The following is a 25,919-nucleotide window of genomic DNA, read 5'->3' on the forward strand; positions in this document are numbered from 1 at the left end:
ATTGCACATAAATACCCTTAAGTGCCCGTAAATGAAATTCAAAGACGCGTAAAATTAAGAGTGGTTTTTATTTTTAAACTCGGTCTTGCCCGCGGTTTCAGAATACGTTATTGTTGTATTTATCATACGCAATCCCTTTAACCCATCTAACTCGGTATGTGGAACGCGTATTCAGATTGAAAAATGTCTCCACCTGGGAGGCAGCCATTTTGTGTGCCAATTTCATAGAAAGTAAAAATGCTACGTCGTCACTTTTCCATGATACGTATTAAAATGTTAGGTTAGGTGAAGATAACATGATGATAAATCCGTCATATATTTGACAAATCGCAGAAAAATCAATAACTGTGCACACAAAATGGCAGCTTTCTACCAGGGGGAGTTTTCATAAGCAGCCGACTATGGGCGATACGCGTACCATACATTGAGTTCAGTGACTTTAACCCCTTCACGGTGGGACCGCAAAAACCGAAACAAAACAAAATCTTGCCTTTGAAACGAAAAAAATCCCTCTCTACGAAAACCTAAAAACAAATACATTACCGGAAGGTAAAGGACGCGCTGCGGCCGTTGTATTCGGCTAACGCTGTTGTTTTTGACAAAATATAGGGCGCGCGCTGTTGCTAATTTAATTTACTGCGCGGGGACAAGATTTATGCAAACCGCGAGTACACAAATCATCTTTTTTTTTTTTTTTTACGAAAAAAAAGTACAACAAATAAACCAGAACGACGTCACGCGATGACGGTATTAAAAATATTTATATTACTATTAAAATCGACCAAACCGGTGAATTATTATTGTACTGCTCACGTGGGGCAGACGGACCGGACGAGAGACGGTTTTGCTGAATTTCAGAAACCACTAATTATAGCTGTTATCGATATCGGTATAGTAATATTGTATTATTTCCGACCGTTAATGGCTTATGCAAGAATTATGTTCACATGTAGTTACTATTACTCTATAAGCTACGAATATGACGTTTTAAATTATTAATATACATATATAAGTTTACAAATAAACTATGAGTCAAACATTGCTGAAACACGACCAACAGGAGTACTGACAGAAGTGATTTTACGAATAGGTACACGCATATATTATTTTAATTTTCAAAAAGTGAGATTTTGTTTTAATATTATATCGAAAGCCATTCTGAATTGCACCGAACGTTTCTTGTGCTGCATTCGACACGCACCGACGCGCCCCCTTTGCCATTCATAAAATCCTGCAGATACGCACATTCCGCCGGACAGATTTTAATCATCATAAGTACACCGAAAGTCAATTAAATAATCAGTTTTCCTTGCATATACATGTATATATGCCTACGTCTGATATAATAACAATAATAATAATACAATATTAGAGACATTTACCGCACGACACCGACGGCCATGGGGGGTGGGACTGGAAAACGTCATATCACCAGAGGCCCCTGGAGTGTTTACACCATTATCGTTAGTGCGTGAACAACCTCCCCTACTGTCGTTCCCCCTTCCTCCACGGGTTGCCGACCGACAATCGTTTATATTAATTACCGGGTTGGTCCCATTAGTGAGCGAGAAAGACATTGTGTGTGTGTGAGAGAGAGAGAAAGACTTTTGCAACGTACAAGTGTCGCTATTTTCACCAAAAGTACACAATAATATAACGACCGGTGGTACACGCTGCCGAAAATCGATACCATAAAAAACCACCAAAGCCTGGAGAGATAATATCAATTTAATAAACAAAGTATACGTAATATATTTATAAATTATGTATATATATTTTATTCGTTATTTGTCAACCGTAATTGCTGTACTCGCTTGAATAATAAAATATATCAGTGAAACAATGAACACCGAAAATATATCAAATATGTATTTAAGTGAATCGAGAGAGAGAAAAAAACGATTATTATTATATAAATTTCTAAGGAATTTACTGTACTAACAAACACACCAATCGATAGCGTAATAAACGTATAAAAATACCGTCGTTAGTTAGCTTATTCGAATAATACATTTTTTCTTGTAAAATCCATTCAGTGTTTTCTGTAATTGAATACACTTCTATGTATTTGAATAATTCATGTTTTTTTTTCTTGCAAAAAACATTAAATGTTTTCTATAATGAACTCTCCATTTGTTTAGGCCCATCTAATTTAATCTAACTTTACTGATATAAAAAAGGTTTACACCCATTATTCTGTTTAAAATAATATTCAAATAAAAATTCAAAATTTTAATATTAATAACAGTTATTAATAGTTAGTATTAAGCTAAAGTTCAATTAGGATGTGTATATTGTAGTGGCGAAATTCAAATTAAGGTACTTTAACTTTAAGCGTGAATACTTCAATTATACAATTACTTGTTAGACAGATTTAATTTAATATCTCAATTTTTCGCCAACTCACTCCTATAAGTACCCGTTTTGTTGTCAGTAAAGCATTAACCTATAAAATAACACTTTTAGTCGGTTTTTATCGTTGAACCTTTCTGAAAAAGATAACGCTAAACGAAATATTGCATTATGTCGTCTTATTTACTTATTGTACAAAATGTGTAGTAGGTATAGATTGAAAATATTAGAAAAAATAGACACTATACATATATTTGTATTTTAATATTTGCATGCATTAGCCAACAAATACAGTAAATCTAATAAATATATTATACACAAGTGGCACATATTGTAGTAGTCTCTCGATTCTCGGCATATATATACATATACTTAAACTAAAAGCACTTGAGCATAAAACATTTTCGTGGGATGTCATTTTTCATTTGGTATATTTTTTCCACACTATACTTGTGACAATAATTTCAATTTGAAAATAATGTAATGAATGCATTACATTATTACAATTGATGATATTACCGTATACCATATTTCTCTTATTGAACACCATTAACCATCTGTGGTTAAAATTAACAATTATTATCATGTACATTTAATCAGCGCATAATCTGACCACGTTGTTTTGACAAATAAATATATATTTTGTATTATTTTATTCTCTACAAAAATCAAATGAAAGTTTTAATTTTAAGAGAACTGATAGAATTTTTCCTGAAAATAAAAAACCAAGTTAGTGTATTTCAGTTTTTTTTTTAATACCATTGTTTAAATAAAACTCACGGGTTTTACGGTTACAACATGCTCATTTTAAAGCCCGTTATAAATATATATTTTAGACCTTTAGTGTCTGAGCCGCTTATAAATTCGGGACGTAGAAAACTACTTTAAATTCGTTTCCATTCTAGTTAATATTTCAACAGAAAACCGTAATATCATTATTTAACAATGTTTTCTAAAATCCGGGTGTGGTAGAATTTTGTAAAGTTTCTTCTTACCTATATGGTTTTAAACATTCAATTTTGATTCATGCAGAAGTAGTAATTTTTACTCCTCTAAAGAGGGTGAAATTCAAATAAAAAATTACATTTTTAAAAGCAAGCAGATGTTATGATACCAGCACAATAAATTACTATAGTGACTATTACAAAGAGACCAAGGGAGCCAGTTGAGATATGAACTATGCGGTCAGCGCAGCGTTTTCCTATCATATTTTGTTTCTAACTCGTTTATAGGGGAAGAGGTTAATAGTTAGCGGAAAAATAAGAGGGTGAATAACAAGCCTAAACTCGGAAAATGGTCGTATATAGAAATTAATTTCGATTATCGACACTCGGCAAGAAGTTTTAGATTAACTTGAAAAAGTTATTACTTATTTTACCAACTTTCCGACATCGTCGATGACTTTACTGTGCCTTTCATCTCATATATACTACCCTCTTAGTCTGAATACATTATCTGTAATTCGATCAAACCAGATCAGTGGAAAACCACCATATCTTTGGTAAGTATTCATTAATAGATAATAGTAGAAACTTATACTTAATTAGTTTCATATGTATAGCTGATGTAATATAAATATGCATAGGTGTTTATAGCGCATAGATTGAAATAACGTTGAGAATTGTATCCATTTTAATTTTTTTTTTTGATCCGGTCGCCTCTAAAAATGATATTTACTGTTTCTGATTAACTTGATAATAACGATAAATAATACAAATTATTAATTCTTCTCGTAAAATTAGTCATAAGTTCATACATTTACCAAAATTAATTTACTCGAAGAATCGTATTAGTTTAAGCCAACCTATCAGTCAACTTATAAACTAAATTACAGCATTTTTATAATGATAAAATAAGAAACAAAAAATTATAATACATCATACTTTAAATGTTTTCTTCTAAAAAATTTAGTAATTTTAATGGTCAGGCAAGGTACTTCGTAACGATATAAAAAACTAACAACAAACGACGAGTTAATACTTTCTCGAAAATGGTTTTGGAAAACTCAAAATGGGACTTCGAAACACATTGTGAATAAAATATTATCTCTGGCTAAGACAAAATAATTTGACAATAATCTACAACTACACGAGCAAAACACAATAGCTAGTATATCACTGACAAACCTTCTGAAACTTGTATCACGTGTGTACCAAACAAACTGTTTGACCTGGAAGTTTTACGTCGAATGAGAGAAAGTTTAAATAATGAAGAAAAATTATGGTTGTAAAGATAGCAGTGGTAAAACTATAGACTTGTAATCATTTGTGATGATTTATTGATTTCATCTAAAATACCTGAGATTTTATACACTTTTGTTGTTATTAAATTATGGAACTGTACAAAAAAAAACGTTTTCCAAGCGAATATCACAGGCCAGAAGATATGGGTTCTACTTATACTTGTAAGTCGAATAAATTGAATTTCTTTGGTAATTAGGGTGTACTCGGAAAGGAAACAATTTCCTAAAATACTAGTAGATATAGTTAGATTATATAATACTAAAGTATATACAACATAGTGAAAATCATATCAATACTTATTGTTAAAGTTATTAAAAAAACAAAAATTTCTATTACAAAAGATGAAATGCAGAGCGATTTGTCATATCATACACATAACCGTACAAGTAAACTATTATTATACTGGTACGCTTTCAATAGCTCTGCAGATATTATTATTCGACTATAATATGTGGTGATGGCTTATATTATTGTTTTGAAGTTACACAAAATACACATACCCGACCAACTTCGCAAAGTCAATCAAATCCTTTTGTGAATTTCCGCTTAACTAATCGGCTTTATAGTTTATATTGGTCTTTGTTACGCGACAATACGTTTCGGTGTACGGTTGCCCGTCGTTTATCTTGCTTTGTTTCAATTTTTACCATACTCGGCGCTCTGTTGTCTGATGGGATCAGACATCATTTCCAAATAAACAGTCAATTATCCCTGGGATTGTTTTGGGAATAAATGAACCGGACATTTTATCGTTGAGAAGAGACTCGAGCAACCCTCTTCCATAGAAAACCGTTCTAAAAGTAAATCGTGTACGATTATCGAACAGATTACACGTAAACGGGTGTGGCGTTAACGTCGCAAATCCCGTTTAATGTTTTCGGATAAATCTCGAACCCTTTATTATATTATTTCTAAAAAGGGATAAACATAAAAAAATGATGAACGATGAAAGTATTTTTTTTTATTATGCGATATCTTATTGGTTATTATCTTTTTGTTTTGAAATAAGGTCTACATTACACAGTCTATGTTGTATTTAATCCAGAATTTTTACTAATCTAGTATATGGTACCAGTTTACGGTTGGAAATAATATATTTGACATCATATTGTATATTACGAATAAACTATAACATTTAAAACGAATTTAACTATAGTATAACGATCTTATATGTAAGGAAATTAAAAAAAATTGAGCTGTAGGAAGATAAATGCAACAGAGTGAATGTAAAGTATAAACATAGATTTTTACTATTATGTCTAATTGTAAGCTCGTTATCCGTTTTCTAAAATTTTGTCGACAACAGACCGTTGAACTTCGGTATAAGTTACCCGTTTAGAATAATAGAGATATTTTTGAATTTTTCCTTCCAGAAAAAAAAATAGTCGAAATTGATTGTTTTCATTTACACTTAATATTGTATTTGTTGTAAGAGTTTTAAAAAGCATATGTTCGAATGATCAAGCATATAATATATAGGAAAGCTCAAGTTTGAAAAAAAACGTTTTATCGATTATTAAATATGATTTATATTGAATCATTCTGATAGGGGTTGCAAAAAAAAAACAAACTGGGCTTCCTCCAGCCACCCTCTTGACCAATCGTACATTAGACTTTAATAGTACATTATGGGTTTTTCAACCCTCATCAGCGATACCGATAAAATATTAGATATCTATATTGCCACTACCGAGACTCGACAAAAACTTGTTTTCATTCCGGATATTGACTTTGAAGGATGAATTTTAATTTAAAAACAATTGTTTATACAATCCGATTTGTGATCACATGTATTGTGTACACCGGTGCGCTATACATTATATAGTAAACAGCATTTTATTAAAAATTAAAAAAAAGCTATAACAATGTCCGGATATTTGTTGTTCCCATACCTAACTAATTTTTAACCGCTTTGATGGTTTTAATTTTTATTAATTAATTATACAAACATAGTTTTTAGAAATAATTACAAGTACATGTACAAGGGTTCAGAGCAAAACTGACACTCGGGCTTCATATTTTCTGCACCTCCTCTTATTTCTAATAAAAACTTCTCGCTTGTTTAACATAACCGGTCGGAGTTAATTTCGGCGAAACCCGAGTTTACACTTTCGACAGTTTTTTATCTCTGCGCCAGACGTTTAAAGAAAAAAAAATAACCGGAAACAATTTTTTTTATACCCGGACGTGCAAGGGATGCAAAATTATATAAATTATGTCCCGGTACTTTGCCTATTGCTTGGCAGGTCACAAAGTGTATGCAACCACAAGCATTTTTTGGGTATCCAATATTGTCTTCTATAATACACATATGTTTTCATTCGGTGAGGTGTATTATAATAATGTGTATATATTATATATTGACAGTCTTCTAGTTGTACAACTTAACCTGCATAATAAAAACGTAGATGAGTAGAAATTGCCAATAGAAATGTCGAGATTTTCTATATAAAAAATTATAGTTATCAATTCACGTTATCAAATTTTATATAATAAATATTAAAAAGACATCAACGCATCGTCTGAATTAGTATGTGTAATATATAACTGGGCATTCTTATCGTTCATTTTGTTCCATGTAAAAATATGGACGGCCAGACCAATGCTCCGTTTCCGTAAACCTTTAACCGTCCGCCGTCGCTATTTCTTTATACACCCCACACATCACAAGCGCTCGTTTATAACATTTACCCAATTCATCAGATATTCTGTGTTAAATATCGTTTTAAAATCACGTCATGATAATGGTATCCCACAATTAATAACTGACAAGATCACTATTTATTTCACAATTTGGTAGCATGCTAAACTCATTCCTCAAAGTGTAAATAATACACTGTCCTCTGCTGAATAATGTCATGTTATACTTGGAAAACATTTTAGTAATATTTTATTTTCCACGCACATTGTGTACATTGTGAAAGGGCATTTTTTCTTCTTCTATTTTTATGTAAAAGCTTTTCACGATGAAAGATTTTTTTTCATAATGGTTATTTAAAAAAAAATAAAATCTTCAGTTACTTAAGAAATGTTTTTACTTTTTCCCAAACAAATAGCAATAACGTCATGCGACTCATGATTGCCATCAGATCTTTTTTTTATTTTCATTCCACGTTTTTAGGCCATACAATGAATGTTGTTGGCTTAATAACTTTCATTTTCCTCCCAAGCGTGTGCGGCTCTTATGTAGTTCCTAGTGAATTTCAACAAGCGGCTGAAAGCTCTAAAGCCTATTTGCTTAGTGAAAAAAGATTTCCGCTGTACTTAAAATCCAATGGCTTTATATTTCCTCTTACCGTTTTACATTCGATTTGTTGACATGCTGCCAGTCCTACAAACGAAATTGATTTCCTTCTTTCCCGCCCACGGCGATCCTCCAGTATCCGGACGAAGCGATTCAATGCATTTTAAGTTGTATTAACATAAGTCTGCTCGGATTATAACAATAAACTCATATTTTATATTTGGTTTAAACCTCATAATTCAATTTTTATAAAAAAAAGTACATATTTTGAAATTAAAAAAAAAAAAAAATTGTTTACCCTTTTTTTTTTTTTTAAATACCTTCTTACGAACCATACAGAACTTAAGTTGAACACATTTACAAAAATTGCTATTGGTTATGTACACATGCATCGTTCTACTAAATAAACAGTTTATTATAATATATTCGTACGTTTGGTATATGTATTATGTATAGAAATCCACTATACAGAATGTTACCTAACGCTCGAACATTTTTTTATAGAAATCATATACATACAATATTGAATATTATTTAAACTCTCAATTATCGAGTGACGCCGCCGTTGTATATTATTATTATACGAGTAATACTCAGTTTATAAGAAATAAAACGCTTAGGAGTGAAATTTCTGCAAACGGTTGATTCTTAATAATTTATATGCATAACAATCAGATTTGGGAATTTTTTATTCGAATAACGAATAATAAATAATTTATTTGAATAAAAATATTATTCGACGGGTATTGGAATGAAAAAAATGATTTAAATAATTAACTAAATAATGCCCAACTCTGATAACAATACATTATATTTCGAATGAATAGGCGTACTAACTCCATTAAATCAGTTTATATTTTTTTACCAAGATACTTAAGCCTAAAAAAAAATAGAAAGAACCCAATATAATTTACCATTATAAATAGAACATAATGTGATTTTGTTTTTAAACATAATATGTGACCAAACATACAAATGAATACATAAAGCTGTACATTTTATACCGATAGTACGTTAAAAATAGTTACGTTAACTTATAAAAATGAACTTTGTCCGTTTCGAGTGTGGTCGCATATAATTTCCCATTTTTTATCTCCTGTTGATACGCAGTTCAATTGCCGAAAGCTATCGCAGTGCTTTTACGATATATTAAATCCCGTCGGTTATTTTGCAATGATAAACGAAACCAAGACTCACAACTAATACTTCTCAGAAACGTGCACATAAAGGTTCCCGTGATGGAAATCCTCGGCTGCCAAGATCTCTGTTCGCCCGGCTCCGATCCTTTATGATATATAAATAGTGTGTCTTAATTTAGGGACGAGGCGAGAGAGCAGCCGTGCCTTTAAGCTTCTTATTAAACCCTTCATGACTTGCTGTGGCCGACCCACACACGAATGCACACAAAATTATATATATTATTTTAGTAACTAACCCCAGAGCGCCAAACACATAGTCCGGTTCCGTCGAAATCGTTTTATTAAATTGTATTATCATCATATATTTCATCTCCGGAATTTTCATTATAAACGCACCACCGATGACGGGCGTTCTGTTTTTATTCCACTGCTTTATAGCTTCACGGAGACGGATCCAGCCGCGGCTAAAGAAAGTTTCACATAGTATTTCAGACTTAAACAATATACATATACACGTTGCGAAACCCTTAACAAGTCATGATTTGAAGCTCGGACGATTTTCTGTCGAATGACCGCGTCTACATATTGTACTTGCCACGTTTTTTTGTATACTTGACAAACTCTAGTAATTGCTACGAGTATAATGCAATAAAAACACCTACCTAATATCAATGTTTAATAAAAATATAAAAAATACATTTTTTAGACACTTCAAAAATCGTCAATTTAACAAAATAATGTGACAATTTCACAACTACTATTAATCCAATTTTTAGCTCTTAAATCCTACTGCGCATAAACGCAATTAAAAAAAAATCACTATCCCTATTTGTGAAGAGATGAGGAGGTGACTAAATTCGGGTTCAATAAAAATCGAAACATTCAATTTTGTTTATTTCCATTTTTTTTTGACATTTTCTACATTCAAGGTGACATTTTTCAGCTTTTAGCCCTCAAAAATGTACTTTTGAAAAAAACTTTCTCTCCAAAAGCTATTTGAAATTTTGCCTAAAAATAAAAAACCATAAATTGTGACACTTTGACGGCAAGATAAAATTTCGATATTAATTCAGTAAAATATTTGCATATCCCTAATATGCAGGATTTTTTCCATTTTTAGGAAAAAAGTATACCAATTTCAAACCAAATAAAATAGGAAAAAAAAAGAATTGAGTGCAAAAAATATCACAACGAGAGTACTTCTTTTATGAACAAGCGCTACATTATAGTGAGAGGAAATCATATTTATATTATCAATGACCATTTGTGCTTGAGACTCGCCTATAATAATACTATAAAGACTTCCATTTGATCGTTTTGCCCGTTGCCATTGAAAAAGTGGAAATAAAAGAACAGAAATCAAGCATCCGTGATGTCATTCGTGAACTATTGTATTTGATTCTTTCAACAGAACCTTTGGTCTTCAATGTCGTTCCATTACCTCTTCTATTTTTTAAGAATGCACACATCCGGTACGACAAAATCGAACTTTTTAACTTTCCCGTTAGCCGCAGCTGCCGTTTTATCTGTTCACGTTGCAAGTTAATTTTATAGATATGTTAGTCAATATAGCACGAGAGAACATTGTACAGTTTCCTGTCGGCGTACGATGGAAAAAAGGGTCTTCTCGACACAGTTTCGCAGACAAAATAAATTTGGCGCCAGATTTCCATTATATTATATTCTTATTTCTCATACGCTACATTAAGAAGAAAATACTTAACACAAATATTTACTCTTTTTTATACTATTGTGTCTGTGGATTTAGATAACGTTAAAAATACCTTATGGTTTATCGGCGCGCTATAGATTTGGTAATAGGTATAGGTATATAATAATAATTATTATATTTTAGAACCAAAACTAAATAAATTAGTTCTTTCGATACAACGAAACTACACAATATACTTTCGCACTGTCTGCGACAAATTCCACTAGATTTTATGTTATCATATTAATATATAAATACAATATTATCGAAATTCTCCAAACACCTGAAGTGTATGCCAACCAACACAATCAATGCCTACATTTTTATCAATGATCCCATCTTATGCATGTTTAATGGTTATTATACATGTTATACGTCATTCTTTTAGAATATTGTTAAACCACATTGTCTCATATCGCATTATTTTCACACGTGACTTATTAAAGTTTATAACGCACAGGTATGGCTTTTTATTTTCATTTGAATATGTATACAGCCGTCTACCTGTACTTTCTATTATGATGGTGTCTTGAGCTTTCTTGATAATACGACTTCGTATAATACTTCTCTGTTATATTAGATTTCTACGAAAACTCAAAATGAACAATGTAATGTTATTATATATCACTTTCTAGAGACTCGACGCGTTATAAACGCGCATTTTACTAACATTTACAGACGGCATAACTGTTTAAAATGAACAGTTTTTTTTCTAAACACTTTATTTAATATTTACAATATTTGTTTTACCCTATTTGATAAAATTATTTTTGAAAGTGTATCCTGCGGTGTCTGGCATTCGCATCATTCTTAAATAATTGATAACATACACGTTCCAAGAAAACATATTATTAAAAATTACCCCCAACAGAATTAAAGTGTATGGGATGCTATGTGATGAGCACGTGAAAAGAAAAGATCTAAAGCAACATTTCTATAATGTCGTTTCAGCATAACATAATATAATAGGTTTAATTTTTAAACCGTATACAGACATACAACCTGGCGGCCGGCACTGAGGTCGCAGAGGCAATTTACATACAAAATGTATTAACAACATTATTTGTATTAAACGGTACACCGAAGCTTTAAATTTCCCAGGACATTTACTTTTAATCATAATATTACTTAATACACATTATAATATACCTGTATATCTAATAAAATACTACATTATTATAATACAAAATATTCATTTAGATAATTTACTCTTTTGAATGTCTGAAATTGAAAGAAGCGCGCAGTCTAAAGTGTAATAGTCATACACTACTATAATTTTCATTTAAATGGTTCAAGTAACTTTGTTTTCAATACCTAAGAAGTTATTGATTACACAATATTTTTCTTTTTTCCATTTGCGCTTGTTTTATAATTTTTCATCAATTTTTAAAAGATATATTGAAGAAAACCTATGAACATCACCCATAAGACAGGTATAGCGTTTTCGCGTTTAACGTCCATTTATTCCCTACTAAATGGGGCTTATACGGTTTATTGGACAAATTTTGGGTTCACAGCTGGCTGCCTGGTTGAAAATATAATTTTCACTTAGCTATATATTTATATATATATATATACTACACTCGACCCTTCATCTCGTCCTAAATAAAAGGAATGATCGAAAAATTGGTTATTGACAAATCAAAATTTTTAGCTAACTATTCTTAATTTAAAAAGTTTGTTGCATATATACTTCAGTAGTAACTTATATAAGTTTCAAAAGTGGATAGATTTCTGGGAAAACACTGAAAACAGTAAATATTTAGCAGTTTCATAATATTTTGAAGTATCATGAATAAAAATGTTTTCAAAGAAAAAAAATGAAAAAATCGCATTTATTTTCCAAGAAAATGTGTGTCTTACATTAAATTGATCACTCTGTACATAGCCGAGCCTAAGTCAGTGTACACAATGTATACAGTTAAATAAACAAACAAAATATGTACACTGTACGTACGTACGAAACAATATTTTAAGTGTACAAACAAACCGTTGAAATTCGTTATAATTTCTGTTTAGAATTATACAAAAATATTTTTCGTATAAAATAAGTCGAAATTTAAACGGTTACACGTACACTTAAATATGTACTTGATAACATACTAATAAGAAAATACAAATCTACCAAGTATACATTCGATTGATGCATACCATAATATAGTGTTAACTTTATTATTTGAACTATTTTTTGGTTCATCTTGTTGATACAATTATATTATTACAATGTTGACTGAACATTATCGATATCAAGAAATACGTTATATTAGTTTATTTAAATACCAAATATAAAACGAAAATTCAATCAATTTTCCAAGGTTACTCTACCGAAATTTAACTGACCCACAATTTAACCATTTTAACCCATAATATGTTAAATATATCAGAATTATAAACAAAATATATTCGTTTACATTAAACGCATACATTTATTATACAAATTAACACATTGTTATAATATTCTTGGATTTGTTTACATATCAAGTCATATCTTATGACTTCATAAAACAGTTTTCGCTTCCCTCGAATCATCATCGTCTACAGCTCTTCATCAATATAAGTGGCTAACGTCTCCTAGGGGAAGTTTAATAGGGCTAATTTTACTAGTTTACCGATATCTTGCTGAATGTGCAAATTATTTTCAAAAAAAATATGCAAATTTTCAGACAACTAAAATTATATTATTAACAATACCAACTCGTATTAATTACCTAATTCTAAAGATTTAAACATATCATTAACTTTACCGTCTTCGCGATTTCATTAGAGTGACGTTAGATGTTCGGCTGACTCGTTTGGAACAGTTGTAAATATAATTCTAACGTACTCCGTGCTACCGGCTGTAACAGTTTCTGTTAAAAACTCCTTATGTGCATATTAAAGCGAGTGCGGTAGAAAAAAAAATCCAGACACTGTTTCAGAACTTTTTATTTGTATAACACTAAGTTAAACTATTAAGCTTCACACATATGCCGTTCGGTCTAATAGCATTCAGTGTGTATCATGTGTACGAAAAAACCGACCGATCGTTGAGTGCATTAATCTGTTTTTAATGTCGAGCAACGTTAGATTAAGATGTTGAGTAAGTCGAATTTGATCGGCAAGGCAATACCCGCCAAGTGAAAGGCGGCAGTTAATCGAGTCAATCATTTTTAGCTGATATCGGGAGACGGATTGCCTTAATTTTCCACAACACACCCTAACGGCTAATAATGATCAAGTATTTAGTGCTTATAGTTAACAATCTTAGTCCGAAATGTTAATCTTTATCCGTGAACCCGTTTAAAGTTCGAAACCCGAGTCTGCTGCTAGAAAGTTAGTATACCGACCAAGCTTACGCTAATTTATGTGTGTTTACACCACTTGTGTTGATTCCCATGCTTAATATGGAATCAAAGCACTTACCAGATACCTAATGCTCTCGAGAAAAAAAAAATACACTCTCGTATAACAATGTTCATAATATTCCATATGTAGATAGTTTTAATTAAAATTTGTTTCAAAAAAAAAAAAAACGTTTAACCGGAGTGGTCGGCGCACAGTTGTTATATTATTTACATAGAATTCTACTTCGTTATTTTAACATTTTAATTACTAATCTAATTAAATTATTCAAATAAAACAATAACAGGTAGCGGAATGCCAGATAAAGTGGCAATTCGAATTTGGCTAAATGAGTAAACACTGCACTTTGTTATTGAATTCATAAAAAAACATCTCACAAACAAATTCGTTAACGGCTGCTGTTAAACAATGCTAATAATTACAATTTATAATTTACCAAATTAAAAAAACCACCGGCACGTGGTCCCTGACTAGATTTACATATTACAATTAAACTGAAAAACCCCTTTTTAAATTGTTTATGAATTATTTTTCATTTCCTCTTTTAAAATATTTTACGGTGTTCTATGTTTTTGCCTTAGGTATAACGGTAACTGACAAGGTTATACAAGGTATAAGATAACCGACAAGGCAAACCTATATCTTCAATCCGGTCGATGGGTGTATTCTATGGCCAAGTCCGTGACTTGGGTTACACCGGAAAGTGCTACGGCATCTACCTGTGTTTAACTCCAGAATATGCACGTAAAGGCAACTAGATGACGCAAGCTGTACTCATGTAGCCATGCATCTGTCAAAAATTGTTTATTGTAAATTGTAAAGTACAGTCACTTTTAACATTGGGAATTAAACCCACTTAAAAAAGGGCGTCAATTTAAGGTTTGATACCAATTTTAATTTTGTCACCATTAAGTTTTTTTATACTACATTTTAAGGGAAATGAAATTTGTATAAAAATACCGATATAAATGCATTCTAACTGTACTTATTTTAGATAAATTATATTCTTTATAGGCCAATTTGACAACAGTGGTTACACCACAGAATAAATGATTTCATAAATAAATAATTTATAATACATAAATTATAATAAATAAATAAATAATTAATTTATAATTTAATATAAATACATATTAAATTTCATTTATTCTATGGTTTAACTGCATAATTTATACATAAATAGTACACTTTTAATTTAAAATACATATTTTTATTGTAAACTACTAAGTTTCTATGACTTTATGACTATTGTAATATTATTATTTTTTTAAATTATCTTCTGTTCTTATGTGTCAATGTCTGCAGTACGCATCGGTCGCTTTCAATGTTCAATTAAAATGTATAATTATCTTATGATTAAACAAAAAGGCAACAGAAGGCAAATAAAACACTTCTAGGTGACAAGTCCTAGGATGTTAGGTTGAAAATATTGCCGGATTGTGATTTATTGTGATTTATTGTAACTTTTCATTTTTTAACAAAGCAAACTATATATTATTTAAGGTGGCTTAAAATCAAATCCGAAAAGAAGAACTTTAAGACAATGGCTTAAAAAACTATATAAAAGTTATAACGAAAATAATTTAAATAAGTATTCTTCAATGATGTGTTATTTTAGCTATAAAGACCAAAAGTTATTATCATCTTTAAGTCGAGAAAAACGCAGTTGAAACAAAACAATTTAAAACTACGGCATACTATAATTTTTTGAGAAATAGCCAAATAATTAGTCTCCAAATTTAGTTTGGTGTTTTTACATTTACACCATTATTATATTATTATGGTCCAAAACCAAAGAAATATCATTTCAAATTTTACAAAGATCGTTAATAATATTAGACTATAAGAAATTAGATACTTAAGAAATTATTTTATTGCAAAAATAACACTAACTATGAATTTTACCGTAGTCTTTAGTATTGCATCAAATAAAGAAACTTGGTTAAAAGTAAACAAGCAAACTGTTGAGTGTTGTGCGTATACGTACATATGCTGTCTGTGTATGTTCAAGTGTATTAATTATTTTTGTATTTATTTATTACATACATATTACTTGTACAATGAACCTTAGTTACCAAAGTTCTTTACAATAAGGCAAAATATATCGTATTAACTAAAGATATTTAAAACTGTAAAAATATAAGAGCTGGTAAAACTTATTGTTAAGTGTTCAGAATAAATAATGAACAAATTACAAAAACTATATAGTGCAGCCAACGTTAAAAAGGAATTATAAAGTGGCGTTAACTATAAGAACGAGGCGAGAATTAAGAATAAGTGTGTGGTTAGGGCTAGAGAGACCCTGGAAGGTTAGGAAATGTAAGAGGGAGATGCTTTTTGAGTAGAGGGAAGGTCAATCTAGTAAAAAGCAAGAAAACCCTAATTTAACCTAAACTAACTGATATAGCTTCTTTCTCATGCAGATGCCAGTAAGGAACCGAATTAAGATCCATTTTAAAAGCATGAGTAGGGAGTATGTAGTGTCCATTCTTAGTCTAAAAAAGGAGGAGATGCTTTTACGGGAAAGGTCGAAACCAAGGGAAACTGAGGGGAGGAGGAATAGGGGTGATCGTTTTAAGTTGGCTCCTCACAATTTCTATGGTCATAATATAGGTTTTTTTATCAAAAAATCTATGTTTGATAGTTAAATTAGAGAAAAAGTGGAAAAAGCTATAGGAAGAATAGAGTACTGCGTTAGGCAATTTCAAATGTCAGGCACGTATTTTATTATTTGCGTTTCACAAAAAAATTCAGAGCTAATTTTGAAAGTTATCATGAAAAATAATGTTTAATTTTAATAACTATTAAATTTATAACAACCTAGTTTATTTCGTTTTCAATTTAATTATTGTTTTTAGAAAATGCAGTACAATTATAAATTGTATTATTATATTATTCTTAGTGTTTCAGTTATTTTATTTTCGAATAAATTTTAAATTGAGTAGATATTCTGCGCTAAATGTCGGATGTACAATTAGTATAATAAGAGTTTAAAAGTTAGGATGGGAGGGGAAGTGCGGTTAGGAAATGCGCGCAGATAAAAATAATACTACGCATCCACCTTTCCTCCTGCCCAAAACTTGAAACTTCAATAACTTCAAAAATAGTTACCCAAAACTGGTTATCTACCAATCAACATTTTAAGTATTCTCAATTTAAAAAGCTAATGAAGTGTATGTATTACCATTTAAGTTTCAAAAGTTGCTATAAAAAAAAACTAAGATGGGAAGGGAGTAAAAACAACAAAATTGTGACAAATTGAGATCACATTGTATAAACACATTATAAAAAAAAAAATTCAATTATAAATTAAACCCAGTGAGATATATGACTGGTTCATGATAAAAGAATTACCCTGTATATATATTTTTTTATGCGTACTGCAAAATAATCGATTCCAAGTAATTTTTTTTTTCAATTTTAATCTATAACCTATATTTTAACGTAAAAGTTATTTGCACTGGGCGGATCGCAGCTTAACGGGTGTAATATGAGTGTAAGTCATAATATATTTTTTTGTATGTGAACAATATTAATTACAAAAAGACTTTTAACACGCGATTTCAGAAAATGTGACGTGAGGAAAGTTTCAAAACTGATATAAAAAGGCAACCCGAGCATTAACTGTGTATTTTTTAGTTCTATTCGTTTAATCTAACAGACGTCAAAAAAGTAATTAACATTTCAAATTATTTTTCGTATGACCAAATTTTCTACACAGACTTTGCCACGAAGTTTTTATAATATTATTATTTAGTAAGATGCGTAACGACCTTATTTCTGTAATATATATATTTTTTTCAATTATGCTAAGATAAGATGCACTATTTACTATTTAAAATTAATAATGGAAGGTTCGACAATAACATGGTGCGAGTCGACTCGTACATTTGACAGTATCAAAGAAAAAGAAAATTTGTCTTAATAGGTTTCCACGTTAAATGCACAAAATGATGTGCCATTAGAATGATTTTTCATATTTATGATTTTTAAAATTGTATTAGATTTGTTTATAGCTTAGAATTCCGCAAAAATTGTTTATTACCTTTAACACTTTTATATTTTATTATATTATACTAATAGTTATATGTCTGCCGATGACAAAAATATTTGTAATTATTGTTATGGGGAATTTTATTGTTTTAGGTACTTATTTACGATGAAATCAAACACGAGTCTTGTGTTAATTTCTGTGTATATCTTCGGCCTTTTTGTAAGTATATATAAATTTCTGGCTCAATTTCAACTAATTCACAGTAAAAGTTAAATGTGATCCATTCAATAAATATTTTATTATCCACCACAAAACATATAAAATAACAAACACATATAAAATAAACCAAATATTAATTTTTTAAGCATTGTTTAAATGTATAAAACTGTTTTATTTTTATTACTCCACATATTATGATTTCACAATGTTTTAAGAATATTAATATTAATATTTTTGTTTGGGATATATAATATTATTGAACTAAGAATGTATAATCACTAGCATGTAAACGTTCCAATGCTAATCTGTTATTAGTAAAAATAATAAATATTCATAAAATTTTGGAATTGGGTGGTTGGGATAAGGGTTGATCGCCGGTATGTTCTAATATTTTGTTACTGCTGTAACCAGTTTATTGTGAGCAACAATATAATAAAGTTTTCCAGCTGATACCTATTGACTGTTTCATTCATTCACATGAACTGTATTATACTTTATAACCTAGAAATGTACAACGGTCAAAGTGTTGTTTTTCTTATTTTTCGGCATTCCCTAATCAACAAAATAGTTTGACAACATATTTTTGAGAAAATTGTATATGTTATAGCGCCACTCTAAATGTAACATTAGTCTAATTTTCAGATCTTAAAAAAATATGTAGATATTGTGGGTGTTTTATTTTAAAGGGGAAGGGTGAACTTTTTTTCGGCCCAATAAAGTATCTTCAACGTACGACTTCTGATTTATAGACCGGCTATATAAAGAAATCGGTTAAGTGCTTTATGAGATATGGTGGATCCAGTGCAAAGCTAAACAAAATAAAAACACCCGACATTGTAAAGACAATCCTGCTTAACATCAGCAAATATCTTAACATCTACGAGTACTTAGTACAGTGCTAGAAATGATAATGTAAAAATAACAATAGACATTAAAGCCAAGACCATTAAAATATGTGTATAAGGTTTTCTTAAACTACTTACACTACACAAACAGCATTTAGTAATATAATAATATGTAGATTAATTATACTGTGTTGTCTGCGTATAAACTTTAATCATATATAATTTAGTGTAAAACTATACACATTTCCCCCCACGTAAACTATGACTTTTTATGATATTAATAGTTAGTAGTAATTCCAACAGTTATTTGTTACTACTTGTTAACATTGAAAAAGACATTTTCACAAAGTTTTAGGATCATAAAACAAAACCAAAAAATGCTAGTTTGTCCAATTTTAATTTTGTACAGACTACTGCTTCGTTAGGTTAAGTTTCAACTTTGTTGAATTTAGATTTATCGGTTTAATACATTAATGTTGTTTTAATTAGAGAAAAAAATTAATTTCAAAACAGTGTTTTTAAATGATAGTTTTCGAAAATGTATTGTAAGTAGTATAACAATTAAATTCAGTTTTTTTTCTCGGCTTATAAAAAATGAGCGCGTCTGAATACTTTTAACAATAATCGTAGTCAAAGTCTGTAATTCGTACATGTTGTTTTATTAAAATTTAATATTTGTTTTGTGAGTATTCGCCGATAGCAGTTTGAAAAAACAAAATGTGTTAAACCATTTATGTGCACAAATCCCAAATGAATATGCCGGCTTCGAGAACATTGTCAACGTACGATATAGTATCATATTTGGATTATTCGCAAAACAAGCGCACTGTTGTCTATATGTATATGTTCAGGTTTTCTATTTTTTAGTTAAACCATCAAGTTTTAAGACTCGTATCAGCAATACGGAATAAAGCTGCGAATAAAAAAAAAAATGAATTTAAGTTATGACCGTTGTTTTTCTAGCTTTGATGCACAACTGAGAGGCCATGGGTTTTACAATGACTTGAGCTTGTTTTCTTGTGTCTGTACGCACGGTAACTTTTGAACCGCTGGATCAATTTCTTGGAGTAGCGTCTCTAAAGATCACACGTTTTATTTAGTCGGTACTTTAAGGGAGGAATGGGATGAGAAGTTGAAAAAGATTACTCCTTTACCCTTAAAATCGAGGAAAACAAAGCAAATTATATATATTTTTAGTTTTTAACTTTGACCAGCTATAATTTCAAGAAAAATGGTTGGATCTAGTTAAAATTATCAAGAGATATTTATTTAGTATGCTCTTATATGCCAAAAGCCTTAAATTTAAATTATATCTATTTACCATCCCCCAGAAGGGTGTGGACGTTGTTTTGTGTTTTTAAGCCAAATTTATGTCCACCCAACGTAGCAAAATAAAAACGCGGATATCAGAGGTGGTCTACATTGGTTATTATAACTGAAAGTGATATAAGCTTCAATGCTAACAGTGTGGACAGTGAACCTTTGAAATTTGACATTTTCACTAGGCAGTTCGAAAGAAGCAATATGAGTATACTGTATAGAACTTTAGGTGTGTCGTGTTCGTCGTAGAACCGCATAAGACTAACCAGATAAAATGGAAGATTTTAAATACTGGTCGCACCACCAACGATGAAATTCGATTGGTCTAGAGGTTTCTACACGTCTTAAATAAATTAAAACTACACTCGGTAAAACAATAAATCAAAAAAAGAATAATATATTAAGGACCTATTTTTTGTAGAAAAAGATTAGTGGGGAGGTCGCAAAACTGACTTTAAAAAGGCAAAATGTGCATTCACCATTTTAGTGATTTATTAATTTCTATTCGTTTAGTTTGAAAAACGTCTAAAAAGTAAGTACTAAGTAACAGTTCAAATTATTCTTCGTAAGATAGTTTTCTACTTTCAGATTTTGTGGAATATTCCGCCCTTTCTGTCAATTTTATCAATTTCAGATATAATAATTTCCAAATTCAAACTTATAATTTCCCCTAGTTTGTTGAAATTTCAACAAAAAGCTGTCAAGCCCGATTTAAAATGTTGTATTTAAAGTGCTTGTCGAATAAAGAAAAATCGCAATAAACGAGGTCATCAATAAATTCGTAAAAGATGTGAATGCAGGAAAATTAATTTAATAATTCAAAATGTATTGTTTAATAAAACAAAAGTACAGTTGACTTGAAATTGTAATATTTGTTTTATTCTTTTGAAGATCTATCATTTTAATTAATTATATTATTAATTAAAAATTGTTGTTTATATTTTAATTTGTCGGGTATAGTTAAACAATATACATGACATATTCAAATCTAATTGTAGCTACTTTTTTTTGCCAAAATAAATATATTTTATTATCTATTGAAGATTTAAGACCAATTTTAAATATTATCTCGCCTTCAATAAACCAAATAGATTATTAGTCTAGATGCTCCTTCCTATCTTCTTTAAAGTACAATTTTTTTTTGAAACGAAATAAAATAACAAAAAAAAAATTTAGTAAAAAACGTAATTTATGAAAATTAAACAAATCACAAAACTTAAATTTAAAATGGTAATCTGTGTGTTTACTGTAAGATTTGTTGTTCTTTGGTGTTAATAAGTATATTTTATTTATTATATAGAACATATGTTAATGATAAAATCCTAAATCGAAAAATGTTTTTTTATTTAAGCAAGTTATTTAGATGTGCAAAAACGGCTAATATTTTTACATCTTATTATCTACAAAGGGTATCCCAAAAGAACTAAGAGTAGTGCTCGTATTTCCGAGCTGCGCTACCTAGCGCTTGGGGAAGAACATTAGTGTTGTAGTTCATATCAGTAGATAACGATAGAGCACTGAGCATCTTGGTCACATTATCATATTTCATCGATATGCCGAATCAAACTCTCATCGCAAGTGATGACCACGTCCTTCAATCTGAGCTGTATATTAAATATAATATATAGTTGATTGTATATTGTATTCGTTAAGGGACGATAACAATTAGAAATCCTCATTTTGACAATATCTGTAAAAACGATAAATTTTAAATATTGTTATTTCAATTTAAGTTTTTATAATAATTTAAAATATAATATATGGTATATTATGCTGCAATCGTTCGCGTTCGAATTTTATTAAAATTTAATGTTTGTTTTATAGGTAGGCACCAGTATACAAAAAAAAATATATATATATATATATATGTCTACTTTACTGATTCTAAAATAATAATTTTTTTAAACATACATCGGTGACTTTGTTTTACATGTTCTACCTATTAAAAATGTTTTAAAAACAAGCTTTTATTCAATAGATTCTATTGAATAGGCGAATTATTTTTAAATTACAGCGAATTTAAAATAAATAATATTCATTAAGACCAATTACATAATGTACAACTATACAGAATTTTACATATATAATATTAATTATAGGAAAATATTTTTTATGTGCACTGCAGAAATTAGAATATATATAATATAAAATATATTTCTTTTCAACTATAGGCTATAATCCATTCAAAGTGAACAATATTTGCACTAGGCGGCTCGCATCTCGACTGGCGCGATTAAAGTATAAAAATTCAAGTGTGTGACGTTCGTGCGAGAATCTTATTTGATTAACCAGACTGAAATAAAATATAGGGGGGTCGTACCGTCAACAATTGGTCCGATTGGTCTAGAAGTTCCTAAACATCTAAAGAATTCAAACTGTACTATGTAAACAAAAATGTTATTGGTACACGACATCAGAAAATTCGACGTGGGGAAAAACAACGTTTGTCACAAAACTGACTATAAAAAGGTACCCTAAGCATGAACTGTATCAGTGTTTTTTTTTAATTTCTATTCATTTAGTATAACGAACGTCAAAAAAGTAAGTAACATTTCAAATTATTCTTCGCAAGACCGAATTTTCCCTTTAGACTTTGCCACTATGTCGGTCGATAAAATAACTATTCATATATTATATTATTATGATTTTATTGTTTTAGGAATTTACGATGAAATCAAACACAAATATTTTGTTATTTGCAGTGTGTTTCTTCGGCCTCACAGTAAGTAAATTATTTCAAGAAAAAAATTAAATTTGATACTCTCATTCAACATTTTTGTATCTACTACAAGAAATTGAGTTACCATACATGTTAGCAAGCAAGAAATTATGATTATATATTTATAGTAGTTATGATGTATTCAGTAATAATCTCAATAATTTATCCTATAAATTACCTCTCACATTCCATATAGGATAAAAATATTTAATTTAATTCTTGAAAATTGTTCAAATGTATAAAACTACTTGTACTTATTTTATTTTATTTGGTTTTGGTCCATGTACAAATTTCACAATGTTCTAAGAAAATTAATATTTCACTTTTTGTCTAGGATATTATATTACTGAAAATAACTGCCGTGAAAATTGATTTTGAAAACGGTTATTCTTTAATACAATTGGTGTTTGACAACAGTCGACAACAATTCTAGGATACTACTAATTTTAATTACATAATATTCGTCTTTCAGATTTTATTGAATGCTTCGTCCGTGCCACAAGGTGATAGACAAGGCAATAGCAATTCATCAGATGAAAAAACACCAGATACCAAGCGAAAATCCTTTACCAGATCTCTATCAGACTCTTTAAAAAAAGTAAATACATACGATCTATTTGAGATTTATATAATATATAGGATAATAAGTATATACCTAGTTATTGCCAGAGCCTCTATATGTTCATAACAAATTTTCTTTGAATTTTATTTCATGTTCACTGGGACTACAATACTGTACATAAATAATTTATATATAACTGGTATTTTATGACAGTCAACAATAACTCAATGATATTACTAATATTAATAATATTATATGCGTTTTTCATATTTCATTGAAGACCTTTTCTTTGAGTGGTTCAACATCTGAGTTGGGCTCTTCGAGCAAAGTCAAAAAACAAGATCTGCTTTCAATAATTAATCTACCAAATAACCTTTATCGAGAAGATTTAATAAAGCCTTTATTGTTAGATACTTATATGAACAGTGAGTATCAAAAACGGTATTTTATTATATATTTATTAAATAAGTTTAGGGAAGATAAGGGAACTTAAAATTACCTGATTTTTTTTTAAATATAATGCTTCTTTATTGGGTTTATACTTTATAAGATAAACTTACGTTTGTTTAATATTTGGAAAAACCTAACTAAGTGAGTATACATCACTGAAGTTATTAGTTTCCATTCGATTATTCAAAAAATGTACGTTTTGGAATAGTTGTAGAAATTATATTCTGAAATTATTACAGAAAGTTGATTTTTAGAGTATATACATAGAAATTCAAAGTCTGAAAGTATGTCAGATAGTAATTAGTCAATTTTGAGTACATTCCTTATAACTAGATATTACAATTTTAAATGCACTTATCGAAAAATAACGTGATATTCAATAAAAATGTAGATAGATAGATAATTAAATTTGATATATACTGTATTGCTATTGACCCCATAAATGTTTTATTATTATAAAAATGCATTGTTGTTATACAAAGATTTTATCGTGGCAATCAGTGTAACATTGTATCAATCATACGTTTATCAAAAATTTGTTTATCAATTAATTAAAATGTAAATCAAAGTAATAATTTATTTTACCGTATTGGCATTATTTGTTTCATAGGATTAAAGTAGTTTTATTGAGGGTTAATACATATTGTTTATTAAAATAGATTGTTATTTTACGTTGAGTGTAATATATTCAAAAGCATTCTCCAATAAAAAAAATTGTATTCTTACATAATTTTTGTTTTATATATTATATATTCTATTCTCTACAGAAAACGGTGATTTTGTCGATTTCAGATACACTAAATTTCCAAAACTCTTAACTTGCAAATATCTGTTACTTAGTTGAAATTCCTATAAAAAATATCTATTATTATCCTGATTTCTTTGAGTTAAATAAAAATTTCTTAATACTAGTCAGATCTTACTGAAATGAGTAAATCAAACATATTATTTTATGGAACACATCATTTTGTTTATTGATCGACACTAAAAAACGGTATCTTGAAATCTTAAATACGGTTCCGTTCTTAATACATAATTTTTAATGAAATATACATTATTAGAAAACATTTTAAAATTTGATATGTGTACACTATAAAGGTTTGACCAGAGAACACTTAGAACCGAAATATAAAGAAGAAGTCCTTGAAGCAAGAAGACTTATGAAAAATGGTGACCTCAAAGTTGGACGTGAAGCTTTCATTCAGGCAACAAAAATTAGAACTTACGACAATACGACTGATTACCCTGATACGTTAGTAGAAAGCCATTTTGATAATGATCGAAACTGTATTTTGAATGCTATAGAAAGAGTCGCTGTGAAATTCGAAGAAGACGTGACAAAAAACGAATCTTAAATTCAAAATTTATTTTTAAATAAAATAAATTATGGTTTATTTATAAGTTATAATATACGATTCATTTGTTTGCAATTCAATTATATATTTTACATAATAAACAATACATTTAAAATCGTTATAATGTTATTCAATGAATTATATTCCACTCGAAATTGTACACCTTTTTTTGGTTGATTTTCAGTGTTTAATGTTTATATACGTACAATAAAAAACATACCATCGAGCGTTTTATGTCCGAATTCATAAGCTTATGAAAATGATACTATAAGATGTACAATATATTTTTGTATTATCCTTAATTCAAATTTCAATTATAATATTACTCGACAGTCATCATAACATCATAAGGGTTGTGTAGTTAAATAGGTACAACGCAAAGTTGACCATTTTGTGCTGCCATTTACAACTAACACATTGAAAT

At 29.5% G+C, this 25,919-nt stretch overlaps 1 protein-coding gene across 5 annotated transcripts in view; it reads left to right on the top strand.

Moving 5' to 3' along the window:
• LOC126840652 (uncharacterized) overlaps positions 1-25,619 on the top strand; it is a 140,985-nt gene extending 115,366 nt beyond the window's left edge. For 3 of the 5 annotated variants that reach the window (XM_050576530.1, XM_050576532.1, XM_050576533.1), the window contains exons 2-5: positions 23,069-23,131; positions 23,601-23,726; positions 23,971-24,115; positions 25,239-25,619. In XM_050576530.1, coding sequence (XP_050432487.1) covers positions 23,078-23,131; positions 23,601-23,726; positions 23,971-24,115; positions 25,239-25,495 — 582 coding nt within the window. In that variant the 5' untranslated portion in view covers positions 23,069-23,077 and the 3' untranslated portion in view covers positions 25,496-25,619. Of the gene's footprint in view, positions 1-17,698; positions 17,704-22,872; positions 22,951-23,068; positions 23,132-23,600; positions 23,727-23,970; positions 24,116-25,238 lie in introns of those variants that run through there. The other 2 variants (XM_050576529.1, XM_050576528.1) reach the window with 2 other exon arrangements.
• The last annotated feature ends 300 nt before the right edge of the window (positions 25,620-25,919 follow it).

This window comes from Adelges cooleyi, unplaced genomic scaffold (genome assembly GCF_023614345.1).
Source record: "Adelges cooleyi isolate 19-005CV unplaced genomic scaffold, UGA_ACOO_1.1 ACOO_flye_CR_arks_rails_tigmint_CR_PRNA_376, whole genome shotgun sequence".
NCBI classification, from domain to species: Eukaryota; Metazoa; Arthropoda; class Insecta; order Hemiptera; family Adelgidae; genus Adelges; species Adelges cooleyi.